Genomic DNA, 17,500 nt, shown 5'->3' on the forward strand with positions numbered 1-17,500 from the left:
ATATGTGACATAATAAAACAGTAGAAGAAGTCAGGTATGATATGTGACATAATAAAACAGTAGAAGAAGTCAGGTATGGTATGTGACATAATAGAAACAGTAGAAGAAGTCAGGTATGATATGTGACATAATAAAACAGTAGAAGAAGTCAGGTATGATATGTGACATAATAAAACAGTAGAAGAAGTCAGGTATGGTATGTGACATAATAGAAACAGTAGAAGAAGTCAGGTATGATATGTGACATAATAGAAACAGTAGAAGAAGTCAGGTATGATATGTGACATAATAAAACAGTAAAAGAAGTCAGGTATGATATGTGACATAATAGAAACAGTAGAAGAAGTCAGGTATGATATGTGACATAATAGAAACAGTAGAAGAAGTCAGGTATGATATGTGACATAATAGAAACAGTAGAAGAAGTCAGGTACCCCTCTCAGTCTTGATTTTGTCGAGGATCTGGTTTTTGTCGACGAGGTCGGCCTTCAGCGCCGCCTCCAGCTGAGAAACCTGCAGACGCAGCTGCTGCTCCTGAATGTACCACTTCTGCTGCTGAGAGATGTCCAACGCGCTGAGGACACATCATCCATTACTAGCCCTGTTCATCCATTACCCTGTTCATCCATTACTGACCCTGTTCATCCATTATTAACCCTGTTCATCCATTACTGACCCTGTTCATCCATTACTAACCCTGTTCATCCATTACTAACCCTGTTCATCCATTACTAACCCTGTTCATCCATTACTGACCCTGTTCATCCATTACTAACCCTGTTCATCCATTACCCTGTTCATCCATTACTGACCCCGTTCATCCATTACTAACCCTGTTCATCCATTATTAGCCCTGTTCATCCATTACTAGCCCTGTTCATCCATTATTAGCCCTGTTCATCCATTACTGACCCTGTTCATCCATTACTGACCCTGTTCATCCATTACCCTGTTCATCCATTACTGACCCTGTTCATCCATTACTGACCCTGTTCATCCATTATTAACCCTGTTCATCCATTACTAACCCTGTTCATCCATTACTAACCCTGTTCATCCATTACTAACCCTGTTCATCCATTACTGACCCTGTTCATCCATTACTAACCCTGTTCATCCATTACCCTGTTCATCCATTACTGACCCCGTTCATCCATTACTAACCCTGTTCATCCATTATTAGCCCTGTTCATCCATTACTAGCCCTGTTCATCCATTATTAGCCCTGTTCATCCATTACTGACCCTGTTCATCCATTACTAACCCTGTTCATCCATTATTAACCCTGTTCATCCTTTACTAACCCTGTTCATCCATTACTAACCCTGTTCATCCATTACTGACCCCGTTCATCCATTACCCTGTTCATCCATTACCCTGTTCATCCATTACCCCGTTCATCCATTACTAACCCTGTTCATCCATTACTGACCCTGTTCATCCATTACTGACCCTGTTCATCCATTACTAGCCCTGTTCATCCATTATTAACCCTGTTCATCCTTTACTAACCCTGTTCATCCATTACTAACCCTGTTCATCCATTACTGACCCCGTTCATCCATTACCCTGTTCATCCATTACCCTGTTCATCCATTACCCCGTTCATCCATTACTAACCCTGTTCATCCATTACTGACCCTGTTCATCCATTACCCTGTTCATCCATTACTGACCCTGTTCATCCTTTACTGACCCTGTTCATCCATTACTGACCCTGTTCATCCATTACTGACCCTGTTCATCCATTACCCTGTTCATCCATTACTAGCCCTGTTCATCCATTACTAGCCCTGTTCATCCATTACTGACCCCGTTCATCCATTACTAACCCCGTTCATCCATTACTAACCCTGTTCATCCATTATTAGCCCCGTTCATCCATTACTAACCCTGTTCATCCATTACTAACCCTGTTCATCCATTACTAACCCTGTTCATCCATTATTAACCCTGTTCATCCATTACTAACCCTGTTCATCCATTATTAACCCTGTTCATCCATTACTGACCCTGTTCATCCATTACTAACCCTGTTCATCCATTACTAACCCTGTTCATCCATTACTGACCCTGTTCATCCATTACTAACCCTGTTCATCCATTACTAGCCCTGTTCATCCATTACTAACCCTGTTCATCCATTATTAACCCTGTTCATCCATTACTGACCCTGTTCATCCATTACTAACCCTGTTCATCCATTACTAACCCTGTTCATCCATTATTAACCCTGTTCATCCATTATTAACCCTGTTCATCCATTACTAACCCTGTTCATCCATTATTAACCCTGTTCATCCATTACTGACCCTGTTCATCCATTACTGACCCTGTTCATCCATTACTAACCCTGTTCATCCATTACTAACCCTGTTCATCCATTACTAACCCCGTTCATCCATTACTAACCCTGTTCATCCATTACTGACCCTGTTCATCCATTACTAACCCTGTTCATCCATTACTAACCCTGTTCATCCATTACTAACCCCGTTCATCCATTACTGACCCCGTTCATCCATTATTAACCCCGTTCATCCATTATTAACCCTGTTCATCCATTACTAGCCCTGTTCATCCAATACTAACCCTGTTCATCCATTACCCTGTTCATCCTTTACTAACCCTGTTCATCCATTATTAACCCTGTTCATCCATTACTAGCCCTGTTCATCCAATACTAACCCTGTTCATCCATTATTAACCCTGTTCATCCATTACTAACCCTGTTCATCCATTACTGACCCTGTTCATCCAATACTAACCCTGTTCATCCATTATTAACCCTGTTCATCCATTACTAACCCTGTTCATCCATTATTAACCCTGTTCATCCATTACTAACCCTGTTCATCCATTATTAACCCCGTTCATCCATTACTAACCCTGTTCATCCATTACTGACCCTGTTCATCCATTACTAACCCTGTTCATCCATTATTAACCCTGTTCATCCATTACTAACCCTGTTCATCCATTACTGACCCTGTTCATCCATTACTAACCCTGTTCATCCATTACTGACCCTGTTCATCCATTACTGACCCTGTTCATCCATTATTAACCCTGTTCATCCATTACTAACCCTGTTCATCCATTATTAACCCTGTTCATCCATTACTGACCCTGTTCATCCATTACTAACCCCGTTCATCCATTACTAACCCTGTTCATCCATTACTAGCCCTGTTCATCCATTACTGACCCTGTTCATCCAATACTAACCCTGTTCATCCATTACTGACCCTGTTCATCCATTACTAACCCTGTTCATCCATTACTGACCACGTTCATCCATTATTAACCCTGTTCATCCATTACTGACCACGTTCATCCATTACTAACCCCGTTCATCCATTACTAACCCTGTTCATCCATTACTAACCCTGTTCATCCATTACTAACCCTGTTCATCCATTACTGACCCTGTTCATCCATTACTAACCCTGTTCATCCATTACTGACCCTGTTCATCCATTACTAACCCCGTTCATCCATTACTGACCCTGTTCATCCATTATTAACCCCGTTCATCCATTACTAACCCTGTTCATCCATTATTAACCCTGTTCATCCATTACTAACCCTGTTCATCCATTACTGACCCTGTTCATCCATTACTAGCCCTGTTCATCCATTACTAACCCTGTTCATCCATTACTGACCCTGTTCATCCATTACTAACCCTGTTCATCCATTACTAACCCCGTTCATCCATTACTAACCCTGTTCATCCATTACTAACCCTGTTCATCCATTACTAACTCCGTTCATCCATTACTAACCCTGTTCATCCATTACCCTGTTCATCCATTACTGACCCTGTTCATCCATTACTAACCCTGTTCATCCATTACTAACCCTGTTCATCCATTACTGACCCTGTTCATCCATTACTAACCCTGTTCATCCATTACTGACCCTGTTCATCCATTACTAACCCTGTTCATCCATTACTGACCCTGTTCATCCATTACTGACCCTGTTCATCCATTACTAACCCTGTTCATCCATTACTAACTCCGTTCATCCATTACTAACCCTGTTCATCCATTATTAACCCTGTTCATCCATTACTAACCCTGTTCATCCATTATTAACCCTGTTCATCCATTACTAACCCTGTTCATCCATTACTGACCCTGTTCATCCATTACTAACCCTGTTCATCCATTACTGACCCTGTTCATCCATTACTAACCCTGTTCATCCATTACTAACTCCGTTCATCCATTACTAACCCTGTTCATCCATTACCCTGTTCATCCATTACTGACCCTGTTCATCCATTACTGACCCTGTTCATCCATTACTAACCCTGTTCATCCATTATTAACCCTGTTCATCCATTATTAACCCTGTTCATCCATTACTAACTCTGTTCATCCATTACCCTGTTCATCCATTACTAACCCCGTTCATCCATTATTAACCCTGTTCATCCATTACTGACCCTGTTCATCCATTACTAACCCCGTTCATCCATTACCCTGTTCATCCATTACTAACCCTGTTCATCCATTACTAACCCTGTTCATCCATTACTGACCCTGTTCATCCATTACTAACCCTGTTCATCCATTACTAACCCTGTTCATCCATTACTGACCCTGTTCATCCATTACTAACCCTGTTCATCCATTACTGACCCTGTTCATCCATTACTAACTCCGTTCATCCATTACTAACCCCGTTCATCCATTACTGACCCTGTTCATCCATTACTGACCCTGTTCATCCATTATTAACCCTGTTCATCCATTACTAACCCTGTTCATCCATTATTAACCCTGTTCATCCATTAATGACCCTGTTCATCCATTACTGACCCTGTTCATCCATTACTAACCCTGTTCATCCATTATTAACCCTGTTCATCCATTAATGACCCTGTTCATCCATTACTAACCCCGTTCATCCATTACCCTGTTCATCCATTACTAACCCTGTTCATCCATTACTAACCCTCCACTACTGTTTAACACATGAAGAAATATTATTTTTGTCTGACATGAATTTAAAACAAAGGTACATTATCTTCATTAATTTAAAGCTGCTCACCTGTTCACCAGTTTGTCATTGTTGTCCTTCAGCAGGTCTCTCTCCTGCTGCAGCTCACTGAGTCTATCCTGCAGCTGCAGACACAACAGAGACTGTTAATACCAGTTATACTCTGTTATTAACTGTAGTTATAATCTAATAACTGTTATTAACTGTAGTTATACTCTAATAACTGCTATTAACTGTACAGTTATACAGTGTAATATTGTTATGCTCTGTGTCACCTGCTCCATGCTCTTCTTGGATATGACGGAGCTCTGCAGCTGCTTCTCCAGATCTAAACTCTTCAGCCGTTCTTCTTTCAGTTGAGCCGACAGCTCGTCCACCTTCACCATGGCTGCATCATGGCTGAACTTCATCGTCCTCTGACTCTGAAACACACAAACACACTTTTCATTAACATTAACTTTCTGTTGGATTATGGGGAGAATTGTCCTAAACATGGGACATTCCTCCTTCACTTAAAAAAACTCTTCACAAGATTGATTATAATTCTCAACCCAGGTCAACATCTACAGACTGACTCAGTGTTTGATGTCTTTTCCTTTTATATTAAAGCCTTTAAAGTCACATTTGGACAGTGAGTGAGAGTCTTATTTAAAGGCAGAGCAGAGGAGGCCCCCCTCTCTGTAGGAAAGGAACCAACGCTGCTGAAGCCTGATGGAGACCAACACACTGAGGCTGTGTCTTATCTGACATCATGTCCACTTTGGTTGGTTCAGTGAAGAAATGGATGATGGGAATGTTTACAGCAATATAATGAATATAAATCCTGTGACTGTGAAAGCATCCGCTCCATAACAAACTGAACTCTACATGTGTAATACATCACAGTGGTGAGCCGACAGGTGCAGATACAGGTGTTGATGTGTCAGTAAAGGAGTATTTGGGTGGACGTACCTCTTGTATTTGGAGGAATCGGCCCTCCAGCTCGGTGACGGTGTTGGACCGGTCCGCCAGCTGCTTTTGCAGTTTGATCATCAGCACGTTGCTGTTCACATGAGACCTGAGAGACAAACACAAACAACAGAGAGCTGCAGATAACAGTAGAATAACCTACAGAAACAGACTTCCTGTAGGAGCATCTCAGCTGTTTTTCATTAACCAGGATGTTCTCTCTACAGTTTGTTTGTATTTTAACATGTTTGTGTTCAGAGGAGAAAATAAACTCATCCAATCATCAGCTGATTATCAGCACAGTGACTGCCCTTTGTAACCCTCAAATCTGAAAAACCAGAGAAAACTCTTTTTTTTTTTTTGTGTGTGATGAGAAATGTAAATAACTGATTATGATGTAATTTCCTGTTGAAGAGTAACTGAAAGGATTTACCTGACTTTGGAGGTCTGCTGCTGTCGGACCAGTAGGAGTCTTTCTTCATACTCTTCCTCCTTCTTCCTCAGTTCCTCACGCAGCTGCTCCGACGCTGCATCCATCTCCTCCATGTGGCCGCGCTGCGACTCCACCACGTTCTCCCTGAAAGGCAAAGCAGCTTTATTTATTTATTTATTAACACACTGAAACACTGCAGTGTGAGAAATGTGCTGTTTTCTGCTTTCAGTGTGTTGCTGATAAATTAAAGTTATTATTGGGTTATGTATTAATGGGTTATGTATTAATGGGTTATGTATTAATGGGTTATATGGGTTATGTATTAATGGGTTATGTATTAATGGGTTATGTATTAATGGGTTATGTATTAATGGGTTATATGGGTTATGTATTAATGGGTTATATGGTGTCATCATGTTTGGTTCTCACAGGTTTCGGATCTCGGCTCTGGCTTCCTCCAGCAAACTGTGTCCGTATCGAGGCAGCTGTCCGGTCGGAGGCCTGCCGGCTGCCTCCAGACTCCTCGTACCTGCAGGAGGAGACGACTCTGTCACACTGAGGAGACGACCGTCGCACTGAGGAGACGACTCTGTCACACTGAGGAGACGACCGTCGCACTGAGGAGACGACTCTGTCACACTGAGGAGACGACCGTCGCACTGAGGAGACGACTCTGTCACACTGAGGAGACGACCGTCGCACTGAGGAGACGACCGTCGCACTGAGGAGACGACCGTCGCACTGAGGAGACGACTCTGTCACACTGAGGAGACGACCGTCGCACTGAGGAGACGACTCTGTCACACTGAGGAGACGACCGTCGCACTGAGGAGACGACCGTCGCACTGAGGAGACGACCGTCGCACTGAGGAGACGACCGTCCTACTGAGGAGACACCGTCGCACTGAGGAGACGATCGTCGCACTGAGGAGACGACCGTCGCACTGAGGAGACGACCGTCCTACTGAGGAGACGACCGTCGCACTGAGGAGACGACTCTGTCACACTGAGGAGACGACCGTCGCACTGAGGAGACGACCGTCGCACTGAGGAGACACCGTCGCACTGAGGAGACGACCGTCGCACTGAGGAGACGACCGTCCTACTGAGGAGACGACCGTCGCACTGAGGAGACGACCGTCCTACTGAGGAGACGACCGTCCTACTGAGGAGACGACCGTCGCACTGAGGAGACGACCGTCCTACTGAGGAGACGACCGTCGCACTGAGGAGACGACCGTCGCACTGAGGAGACGACCGTCGCACTGAGGAGACACCGTCGCACTGAGGAGACGACCGTCCTACTGAGGAGACGACCGTCGCACTGAGGAGACGACCGTCCTACTGAGGAGACGACCGTCGCACTGAAGAGACGACCGTCCTACTGAGGAGACGACCGTCCTACTGAGGAGACGACCGTCGCACTGAGGAGACGACCGTCGCACTGAGGAGACGACCGTCCTACTGAGGAGACGACCGTCGCACTGAGGAGACGACCGTCCTACTGAGGAGACGACCGTCGCACTGAGGAGGCGACCGTCGCACTGAGGAGACGACCGTCCTACTGAGGAGACGACCGTCGCACTGAAGAGACGACCGTCCTACTGAGGAGACGACCGTCCTACTGAGGAGACGACCGTCGCACTGAGGAGACGACCGTCGCACTGAGGAGACGACCGTCCTACTGAGGAGACGACCGTCGCACTGAGGAGACGACCGTCGCACTGAGGAGACGACCGTCCTACTGAGGAGACGACCGTCGCACTGAGGAGACGACCGTCGCACTGAGGAGACGACCGTCCTACTGAGGAGACGACCGTCGCACTGAGGAGACGACCGTCCTACTGAGGAGACGACCGTCCTACTGAGGAGACGACCGTCCTACTGAGGAGACGACCGACGCACTGAGGAGACGACCGTCGCACTGAGGAGAAGACCGACCTACTGAGGAGACGACCGTCACACTGAGGAGACGACTGTCGTAGTTTGAGCTGCAGTCGAAATATTTATTATAACTTTTTACTTCTTGTGCACAGAAGACATTTACATTAAATACACACAAAGGTTTAGAGGTTCAGGGCATTTATAATCTAAATATGTGTGACGTACTTTTGGGTCGTGTCTGAGAAGGCGAGGACGCGTCGTCTCGCAGCCTCTTCGTCCCAGAGTGGACTCGTGGCTGGACATGGCCGTAAGGAGTCGGCCTCCTGCTCTGGGAGTTAAGGAGCTGCTGTTTGGACACCAGGAGGCGCTGTTTCAGTCTCTCGTTCTCAGCCTGCAGGCCTCGGACCTTCTCCTGGAGCTCCTCCATCATCTCCTCCATCTCCACGTCTCGCACCCTGGACGCTGGCTGAGCGCCGCCCGCCGCCAGCTGCTCCATCCGGCCGCGGTCCTTCACCAGCCTCATCAGCTTCGTGCCCAGCCTGACGGGAGGAATCACAAGTGTACTGGATCTGAACGGAGGTCTGTGCAGCTGCTGGAGCGTCTGACAGGCGCTCCTCATGGAGAACACTAACCCTGACCCAACACTCTCTAACATTATTCAGCTTTGGGCTTTTGAGAGATGTCTCATCAGAAGTAGAGCTGCAGTGATGGACAGGAAGCTGTTCATGTTACATTAATATTCACTCACTTCTTGATCTTGTCGTCCTGTTTGTGAATCTGCTGTTTGAGGAGCAGATTCTCCTCGTTGAGGCGCAGGAACCGGTCCTCCAGCTCCTCCCGGGACGCCCGCGAGATGTCCTGACACGCTCGAGCATTCTGGTACCCGAACGGTTCTGTGAGCAGGACGACAAACTGTCACCTGCTGCAAACACGCTGCTGCAAACACGCTGCTGCAAACACGCTGCTGCAAACACACTGCTGCAAACACACTGCTGCAAACACGCTGCTGAGTAACATCTAAAGGAGTCAATGCAGCAACCAGCTGGACACTACATGAAGATATTTCTCTAACAGTTAATAATATTCATGAAGTCATCGCTCACCTGCAGGTCGGTTCAGGTTCAGCGTGAAGTCTCTGACGGGTTCGTCAGCCGCAGACATCCTGAAACCTGAAAACACAAAGATTCACTTCATCAATCACTGATAATCACATTAAAGATCAATATATTAACCCTTTATATTCTCTACACTGATTCACATTCAAACTCTCCATCAGTCATTAATTCATGTTGATTCATCTTATTCACAATCACTGTTTTATGTTTCATTTTAAACAATAATATGAAAACAACATGTTTTCATGCTTTTTATAAAATGTGAATCAGCTGCAGAACATTTTATTTCCATGTTAGTAAACTGTGGATGAAATTAGTTAAAGCTCTAAATGTTTAATAATAACAACCTCACAGCTGTTTAAAATGATCAAGTTTATTTAATGATGAGTTTAATGTGATGTAAAAGCATTAATAACTAATAAACTATAATAAACACGTGTAGTAAAAGCATTAATAACTAATAAACTATAATAAACACGTGTAGTAAAAGCATTAATAACTAATAAACTATAATAAACACGTGTAGTAAAAGCATTAATAACTAATAAACTATATAAACACGTGTAGTAAAAGCATTAATAAGGTTATAAACTAAAGTTATAAGCTAATGTTGTTAAATGTTAGCAGTTAGCAGTTAGCAGTTAGCTCTGTGTTTAACTACATTAATATAACAACAGTGATCAGCTGTTTCTCTCCGGTACCGGAAACATGCACCGTGCTTTCCCGCCCTCTCTCTACCCGGTTTCCCGCCCTGTCTCTGCCCGGTTCTCCGGTTTCTTACCGTTAACGGAGACTTTTAGACGTTTTTGTTTCGTTGCTACAGAAAACAAACAGCTCGGCGTGTCGTTAAGGTGCTGCTGCGCATGCGCCGCGTGGAGTGCGCTCTCTGGGAAATGTAGTTCTCTGAGCTTCCGTTTGTAGGCGGATTCTCCCGCGCTTTGTTTTTATTAATAACGTTTAATTAATAATTATTAATCATCTGATAATTAAACTTTATTACTAATGTGTGTGTGTGTGTGTGTGTGTGTGTGTGTGTGTGTGTGTGTGTGTGTGTGTGTGTGTGTGTGTGTGTATCTATGTGTGTGTGTTTATGTATATGTGTGTGTGTCTCTGGGTGTTTGTGTATAGTGTGTGTGTGTGTGTGTGTTTGTGTATAATGTGTGTGTGTGTGTGTGCGTGTGTATGTGTGTGTGTGTATAGTGTGTGTGTGTGTGTGTCTCTGTGTGTGTTTGTGTATAGTGTTTGTGTGTGTGTGTGTATGTGTGTATAGTGTGTGTGTGTGTGTATAGTGTGTGTGTGTGTCTGTGTGTGTTTGTGTGTGTGTGTATAGTGTGTGTGTGTGTGTGTGTATAGTGTGTGTGTATAGTGTGTGTGTGTTTGTGTATAGTGTGTGTGTGTGTGTGTGTTTGTGTATAGTGTGTGTATGTGTGTATAGTGTGTGTGTAGTGTGTGTGTGTATAGTGTGTGTGTGTGTGTGTGTATAGTGTGTGTGTGTATAGTGTGTGTGTGTGTATAGTGTGTGTGTGTGTGTGTGTGTATAGTGTGTGTGTGTGTGTGTGTATAGTGTGTGTGTGTGTGTGTGTATAGTGTGTGTGTGTGTGTATAGTGTGTGTGTGTGTGTGTGTGTGTATAGTGTGTGTGTGTGTGTGTGTGTGTATAGTGTGTGTGTGTGTGTATAGTGTGTGTGTGTATAGTGTGTGTGTGTGTGTATAGTGTGTGTGTGTATAGTGTGTGTGTGTATAGTGTGTGTGTGTGTATAGTGTGTGTGTGTGTGTGTGTGTATAGTGTGTGTGTGTGTGTATAGTGTGTGTGTGTGTGTAGTGTGTGTGTGTGTATAGTGTGTGTGTGTATAGTGTGTGTGTGTGTGTATAGTGTGTGTGTGTGTATAGTGTGTGTGTGTGTATAGTGTGTGTGTGTGTATAGTGTGTGTGTGTGTGTAGTGTGTGTGTGTGTGTGTGTATCAGGCATCATCACCATTAAACAGAGAGAAGTTCAAACTGAGCCATTAAAGACGTTTAGAAGCTGAATGGTTTCAGATGTTTGTTTACTGAGCTTCAGCTGTCAGCACACCTCAGTGTTTCTGTCGTTGAACCTGTCAGAGGCACGTTGCCCCCCCTGACCCCCCCCCCAACCCCCCCGACCCCCCCGTCAGCATCATATTACTCCTTCACTGATCTCTGCTGCTTTTTCTTCTTCTGAATGTTTTTATCAACATAAATAACTCACACACACGCTGTGTTAGCACACTTCTGGGGACATTTCATTCATCTCCTGAAAACTTCATTATATCTATAATTATATATATATATTATAATAATTATATATTATTATAATAATTATAGAAACACTTAGACAACAATCAGCATTTTAACAGCAGCGAACACGACTGTTAATTAACCCAATTAACTGATCTGAAGTCTGAACATCTGAAGTTTTATTGTTAAAGAAAAAAGAAACAATCATGTTTCTATAGACGTAGACGAGTATTATTACACATGTTTAATATGAGTATTATTAAACATGTGTAACAGATATTTTATATAAATGTAATCAGTGATGTTTTAAGAGTAATTAGATTATTAATTATGAGATGTTGCACAAAGAGAAGTGTTGTCCTCCATCCTTTTGTCTCTGTGCAGCCTGCAGAGTGTGTGTGTGTGTGTGTGTGTGTGTGTGTGTGTGTGTAACACAGCGTGCTGTTTCACATTTAGATAAACATCTTCATTCACTTCCTGTGGTTGCCGATAGCGACGCTGCTCATCTGTCTCTAATTATTCAGATGTTTATCTTTATTTATTCTTTCTTCATCAAACCTGAAATATCTGATTATTACCTTAAATCACTGTGTTGGGTTATTATGGGCTGGAGTTAACCAACCAACTACATATAGTTACTGATCTCTACACACAGCAGCGGCTCTGGAACCAAACCAGACTCTGTTCTGGAGCCGGGCGGTGTGGGGGGGTTCTGGGTTCTCAGAGTCTCCGGCTGAGCGCAGCAGGAACCAGAGGCTCGCCTCCTTGTGGTGTTTTTGGGAGGAAGACTCTGACTGGTTCTGTGGTTCTGCAGTGAACAGCAGCTCAGAGTACCGGGCCTTCTTGGACTCTCTGGGCCCTGGAGGGGCCGGGCCCGCTGAGTCCATATGGCGCTTTTCCACTACACAGTTCCAGCTCGCCTCGCCTCGGTACGGTACCAGGAACCTTTTCCATTACAAAAAAGTTCCTACTCAACGTGAGCGGGGTCGTCATAGCAACGCTGCGTTAAACTGCCGTGACTTCGTTTTATACGCGACACAAACACATAAACATGGAGGCAGTGGTGTACACAGCAAGAGAAGAGAGCCGTATAGCTGTTACTATGGTAACGCTGCTGCCGGTATTTAAAGATGCCGGACGGCTCATGACTCCAGCGACTCTTCTGACCAATCAGCGGCCAGCAGTGTGTCAACGTCACATTTTAGTATCGGCTCGGCTCGCTTGGAACCAGAGCAGGTACTAAAAAAGGACCAGGTACCAGGTACTATCCCTGATGGAGCAGCAGGTACCAGGTACTATCCCTGATGGAGCAGCAGGTACCAGGTACTATCCCTGATGGAGCAGCAGGTACCAGGTACTATGCCTGATGGAGGAGCAGCAGGTACCAGGTACTATCCCTGATGGAGGAGCAGGTACCAGGTACTATCCCTGATGGAGCAGCAGGTACCAGGTACTATCCCTGATGGAGCAGCAGGTACCAGGTACTATCCCTGATGGAGGAGCAGGTACCAGGTACTATCCCTGATGGAGGAGCAGGTACCAGGTACTATCCCTGATGGAGGAGCAGGTACCAGGTACTATCCCTGATGGAGGAGCAGCAGGTACCAGGTACTATCCCTGATGGAGCAGCAGGTACCAGGTACTATCCCTGATGGAGGAGCAGCAGGTACCAGGTACTATCCCTGATGGAGGAGCAGGTACCAGGTACTATCCCTGATGGAGGAGCAGCAGGTACCAGGTACTATCCCTGATGGAGCAGCAGGTACCAGGTACTATCCCTGATGGAGGAGCAGCAGGTACCAGGTACTATCCCTGATGGAGGAGCAGCAGGTACCAGGTACTATCCCTGATGGAGGAGCAGGTACCAGGTACTATCCCTGATGGAGGAGCAGCAGGTACCAGGTACTATCCCTGATGGAGGAGCAGGTACCAGGTACTATCCCTGATGGAGCAGCAGGTACCAGGTACTATCCCTGATGGAGGAGCAGCAGGTACCAGGTACTATCCCTGATGGAGGAGCAGGTACCAGGTACTATCCCTGATGGAGGAGCAGCAGGTACCAGGTACTATCCCTGATGGAGCAGCAGGTACCAGGTACTATCCCTGATGGAGGAGCAGCAGGTACCAGGTACTATCCCTGATGGAGGAGCAGCAGGTACCAGGTACTATCCCTGATGGAGGAGCAGCAGGTACCAGGTACTATCCCTGATGGAGGAGCAGCAGGTACCAGGTACTATCCCTGATGGAGGAGCAGCAGGTACCAGGTACTATCCCTGATGGAGGAGCAGGTACCAGGTACTATCCCTGATGGAGGAGCAGCAGGTACCAGGTACTATCCCTGATGGAGGAGCAGGTACCAGGTACTATCCCTGATGGAGGAGCAGCAGGTACCAGGTACTATCCCTGATGGAGCAGCAGGTACCAGGTACTATCCCTGATGGAGGAGCAGCAGGTACCAGGTACTATCCCTGATGGAGGAGCAGCAGGTACCAGGTACTATCCCTGATGGAGGAGCAGCAGGTACCAGGTACTATCCCTGATGGAGGAGCAGCAGGTACCAGGTACTATCCCTGATGGAGCAGCAGGTACCAGGTACTATGCTGGAACTGTGTAGTGGAAAAGCGGCAATAGTTCTGCTGGGGGACTTCAACGCCCACGTGGGCAACGATGGAGAAACCTGGAGGGGGGGGGCCCCCATCTGCACCTGAGTGGTGTTATTGGACTTGTGTGTTAGCCATGGATCAGAACAAACACCAGGATCCAGCATCGGGAGGGTCAGAACCTGCTACCAGAACACCTTAAAGGACAGAAGGAGGCGAGACGCTGATCATGTGATCAGAGAGCAGCCTGTGATTGGCCGGCAGCGTGTAATGAGGCGAGACGCTGATCATGTGATCAGAGAGCAGCCTGTGATTGGCCGGCAGCGTGTAATGAGGCGAGACGCTGATCTGAATTCAATCAGATAGAAAATGAGGCTGGTGGGAGTCAATCTGTGCTCTGTGAAGCGTGTCCAAGCTTTAAATCTATTAATCTATAAATCTAATGATCTAATTACAGCGGTAAGCCCCGGGAGGATGAGGGGGGGGTGGGGTGGGGGGAGAGAGAGGATGGAGAGGAGAGGAGAGAGGTGTATATATATATATAATTAATATAGATAAATACTAATTATATATATACACATAAACACATATATATATATAAAATCTAAATAATTATAAACTATATAACTTTATACATTATTTACTTTCATTGTATTTTTCTTCAAATAAAATAAACACAAAACAAGTTGAAACGTTTTTATTATAAATCATAAAAGTGAAACTTTAAACTCTTATTTACATGTTTTAATTTATTCATTTAAACTTCAGAAAGACCCAAACCCAGAACCCAGAGGCCAGAACCCTAACCCACAGGGCCCCCCCCCACAGGGCCCCTCACCATGACAGATGAGGAGCTGCTCGGCCCGCCTAATACCGGCGCTGGTGTCGATGAAGGCCCGCTGGGCTCGCACCGGGCCCAAGAGAGGCGACCCGCCCTCCCTCGCCGGCAGGTAGAAACGGGCCAGTTAAATATAGGCTGGTTAACATACGAGGCCGCCGGCACCTTGGGGAGGAACACCACATTCGACCACAATGTGACCCCAGAACCCTCCGGGCCCACCTCCGGCACATCTCACTGACCCAAAGGGCATGAAGTTCCCCCACACGCCGTGCCGAGACCACCGCCGGGAGAAAGGCCTCATGGACAACCACCTGAGGTCCACCTGAGGTCCACCTGGGCCTCCAGCACCAGGTGCAAACCCCATGCCGGGGCTCTCATGACCCTAGGCGGGCCCAGTCTCAGCGCCCCCTTCAGAAACCCCACAGTGAGTCCACCAAGCAGAGCGCGCCGACCCGAGATAGTGGCGCCCTCACCCTCAGAGTGACTGAGAGCGTCCATCGCAGCGGATCCACATGCCGCTCTGCACCGAGAGAACCCAGAACCCTAACCGAGTCACTCTATCAGGCGTGGGTCGGACCCTGCAACGGTATCTGCTAATCCCGCCTTGTTCTGGACCAACGGCTCGTCACAGAAGTGTCCGCGGCACCGATCACCGGGAGGCTGCCGGCGCCGACCGTCCAACGAGCAGGAACAGATCCTCAGGTACCGGAATTATTACCTGTCGGATCAAGTGAGGGTTAGGGTTAGGGTTAGGGTTAGGGTTAGGGTTAGGGTTAGGGTTAGGGTTAGGGTTAGGGTTAGGGTTAGGGTTAGGGTTAGGGGTTAGGGTTAGGGTTAGGGTTATATTGATAGGTGATATTAATAAACATGTAATAACCTGATGCCGTTGTGTTGAAGACGTCGCTGCAGCCGTTCCAGTACTGAGACGCCTTCTTCCCGTAATAATCTCTGATGGTCGGGTTCGCGTCTGAAGATGAAATATTAAGATTATTAATATTTAATCATTAATTTAAACTCATTATTATTTACCAGTTCTGGTCCTCTGAAATGAGGCCAACCAGGAAGTAACTTAAACTGCATTCTATCAAAAGGCCACCAGGGGGCGACCGTTTTGGTGTCAAAAGGACTTCCGTCTCTATACAAGTCAATGGAGAATTCACCAACTTCTCACTTGATTTCTAACCTCAGTAAACGTTTTCAAAATGTGTTTATGGTCTCAATCGCTAGTTTAAAGCCTTCTTCAATGCAGTATGATGTTCATTTGGGACATTTTGGCCTCCCTGATTTTATATGTGACGATAAAGCAGGGTATGCATTAGGGCGTGGCTACGTGGTGATTGACAGGTTGATTGGTTCACAGGTTCAGGAGGGCGCCTCATGCTCCTCCTGATGCCCATATAAGTAGAATCCCTGTTTTTATTTTTCCCAGCATGCACCTGAAATGTTCAAGATGGCGCTGCTCAGATCCGATACTATTGGCCTCCGAGCAGCAGTCCACAAACCAATGGGTGACGTCACGGAGGTTACGTCCATTATATAAACAGTCTGTGGTATTTACTCATTAATATTAATTAGTAAACAACATCGTCTTATGTCATTTATTGCAGTTTTATTTATTTTTATTTGGTCAGAATATTTAATGTCCCTTCACAATAAAAGCTTGTTTGTGTAGTTTATTTTGAAACTTTCTCAGTATTTAAGGTGGACTGACTCACTGTAGTTGTTTACGAGGATGTGGACGATGTGCTGGTGGCCATGAATGGAGGCGAGGTGCAGAGCTGTGTAACCCTGGAAACAGATGAATTTATTGTCAGTGAATTCAAATTAAACTGATATTAAAAACACCTGCTGGTATTTACAGACCTTCACTAATAAATAATAAACTAATAAATAATAAACTAATAAATAATAAACTAATAAACTAATAAATAATAAACTAATAAACTAATAAACTAATAAACTAATAAACTAATAAACTAATAAACTAATAAACTAGTAAACTAATAAACTAATAAACTAATAAACTAATAAACTAATAAATAATAAACTAATAAACTAATAAACTAATAAACTAATAAATAATAAACTAATAAACTAATAAACTAATAAATAATAAACTAATAAACTAATAAATAATAAACTAATAAATAATAAACTAATAAACTAATAAACTAATAAATAATAAACTAATAAATAATAAACTAATAAACTAATAAACTAATAAACTAATAAACTAATAAACTAATAAACTAATAAACTAATAAATAATAAACTAATAAACTAATAAACTAATAAACTAATAAATAATAAACTAATAAACTAATAAACTAATAAACTAATAAATAATAAACTAATAAATAATAAACTAATAAACTAATAAATAATAAACTAATAAACTAATAAACTAATAA

At 44.6% G+C, this 17,500-nt stretch overlaps 1 protein-coding gene across 1 annotated transcript in view; it reads right to left on the reverse strand.

Annotated features, from left to right (window-relative positions):
- rpgrip1l (RPGRIP1 like) overlaps nt 1-10,228 on the reverse strand; it is a gene marked incomplete at its 3' end in the record, with an annotated part of 28,628 nt that extends 18,400 nt beyond the window's left edge. Inside the window, 10 exon segments of the mRNA XM_062420657.1 lie at nt 435-574; nt 5,065-5,138; nt 5,289-5,435; nt 5,965-6,070; nt 6,395-6,538; nt 6,824-6,923; nt 8,504-8,817; nt 9,027-9,171; nt 9,382-9,447; nt 10,175-10,228. Of these exon segments, the coding sequence (XP_062276641.1) occupies nt 435-574; nt 5,065-5,138; nt 5,289-5,435; nt 5,965-6,070; nt 6,395-6,538; nt 6,824-6,923; nt 8,504-8,817; nt 9,027-9,171; nt 9,382-9,439 (1,228 nt within the window).
- Between the last annotated feature and the right edge of the window lie 7,272 nt (nt 10,229-17,500).

This window comes from Scomber scombrus, chromosome 6, assembly GCF_963691925.1.
Source record: "Scomber scombrus chromosome 6, fScoSco1.1, whole genome shotgun sequence".
NCBI classification, from domain to species: Eukaryota; Metazoa; Chordata; class Actinopteri; order Scombriformes; family Scombridae; genus Scomber; species Scomber scombrus.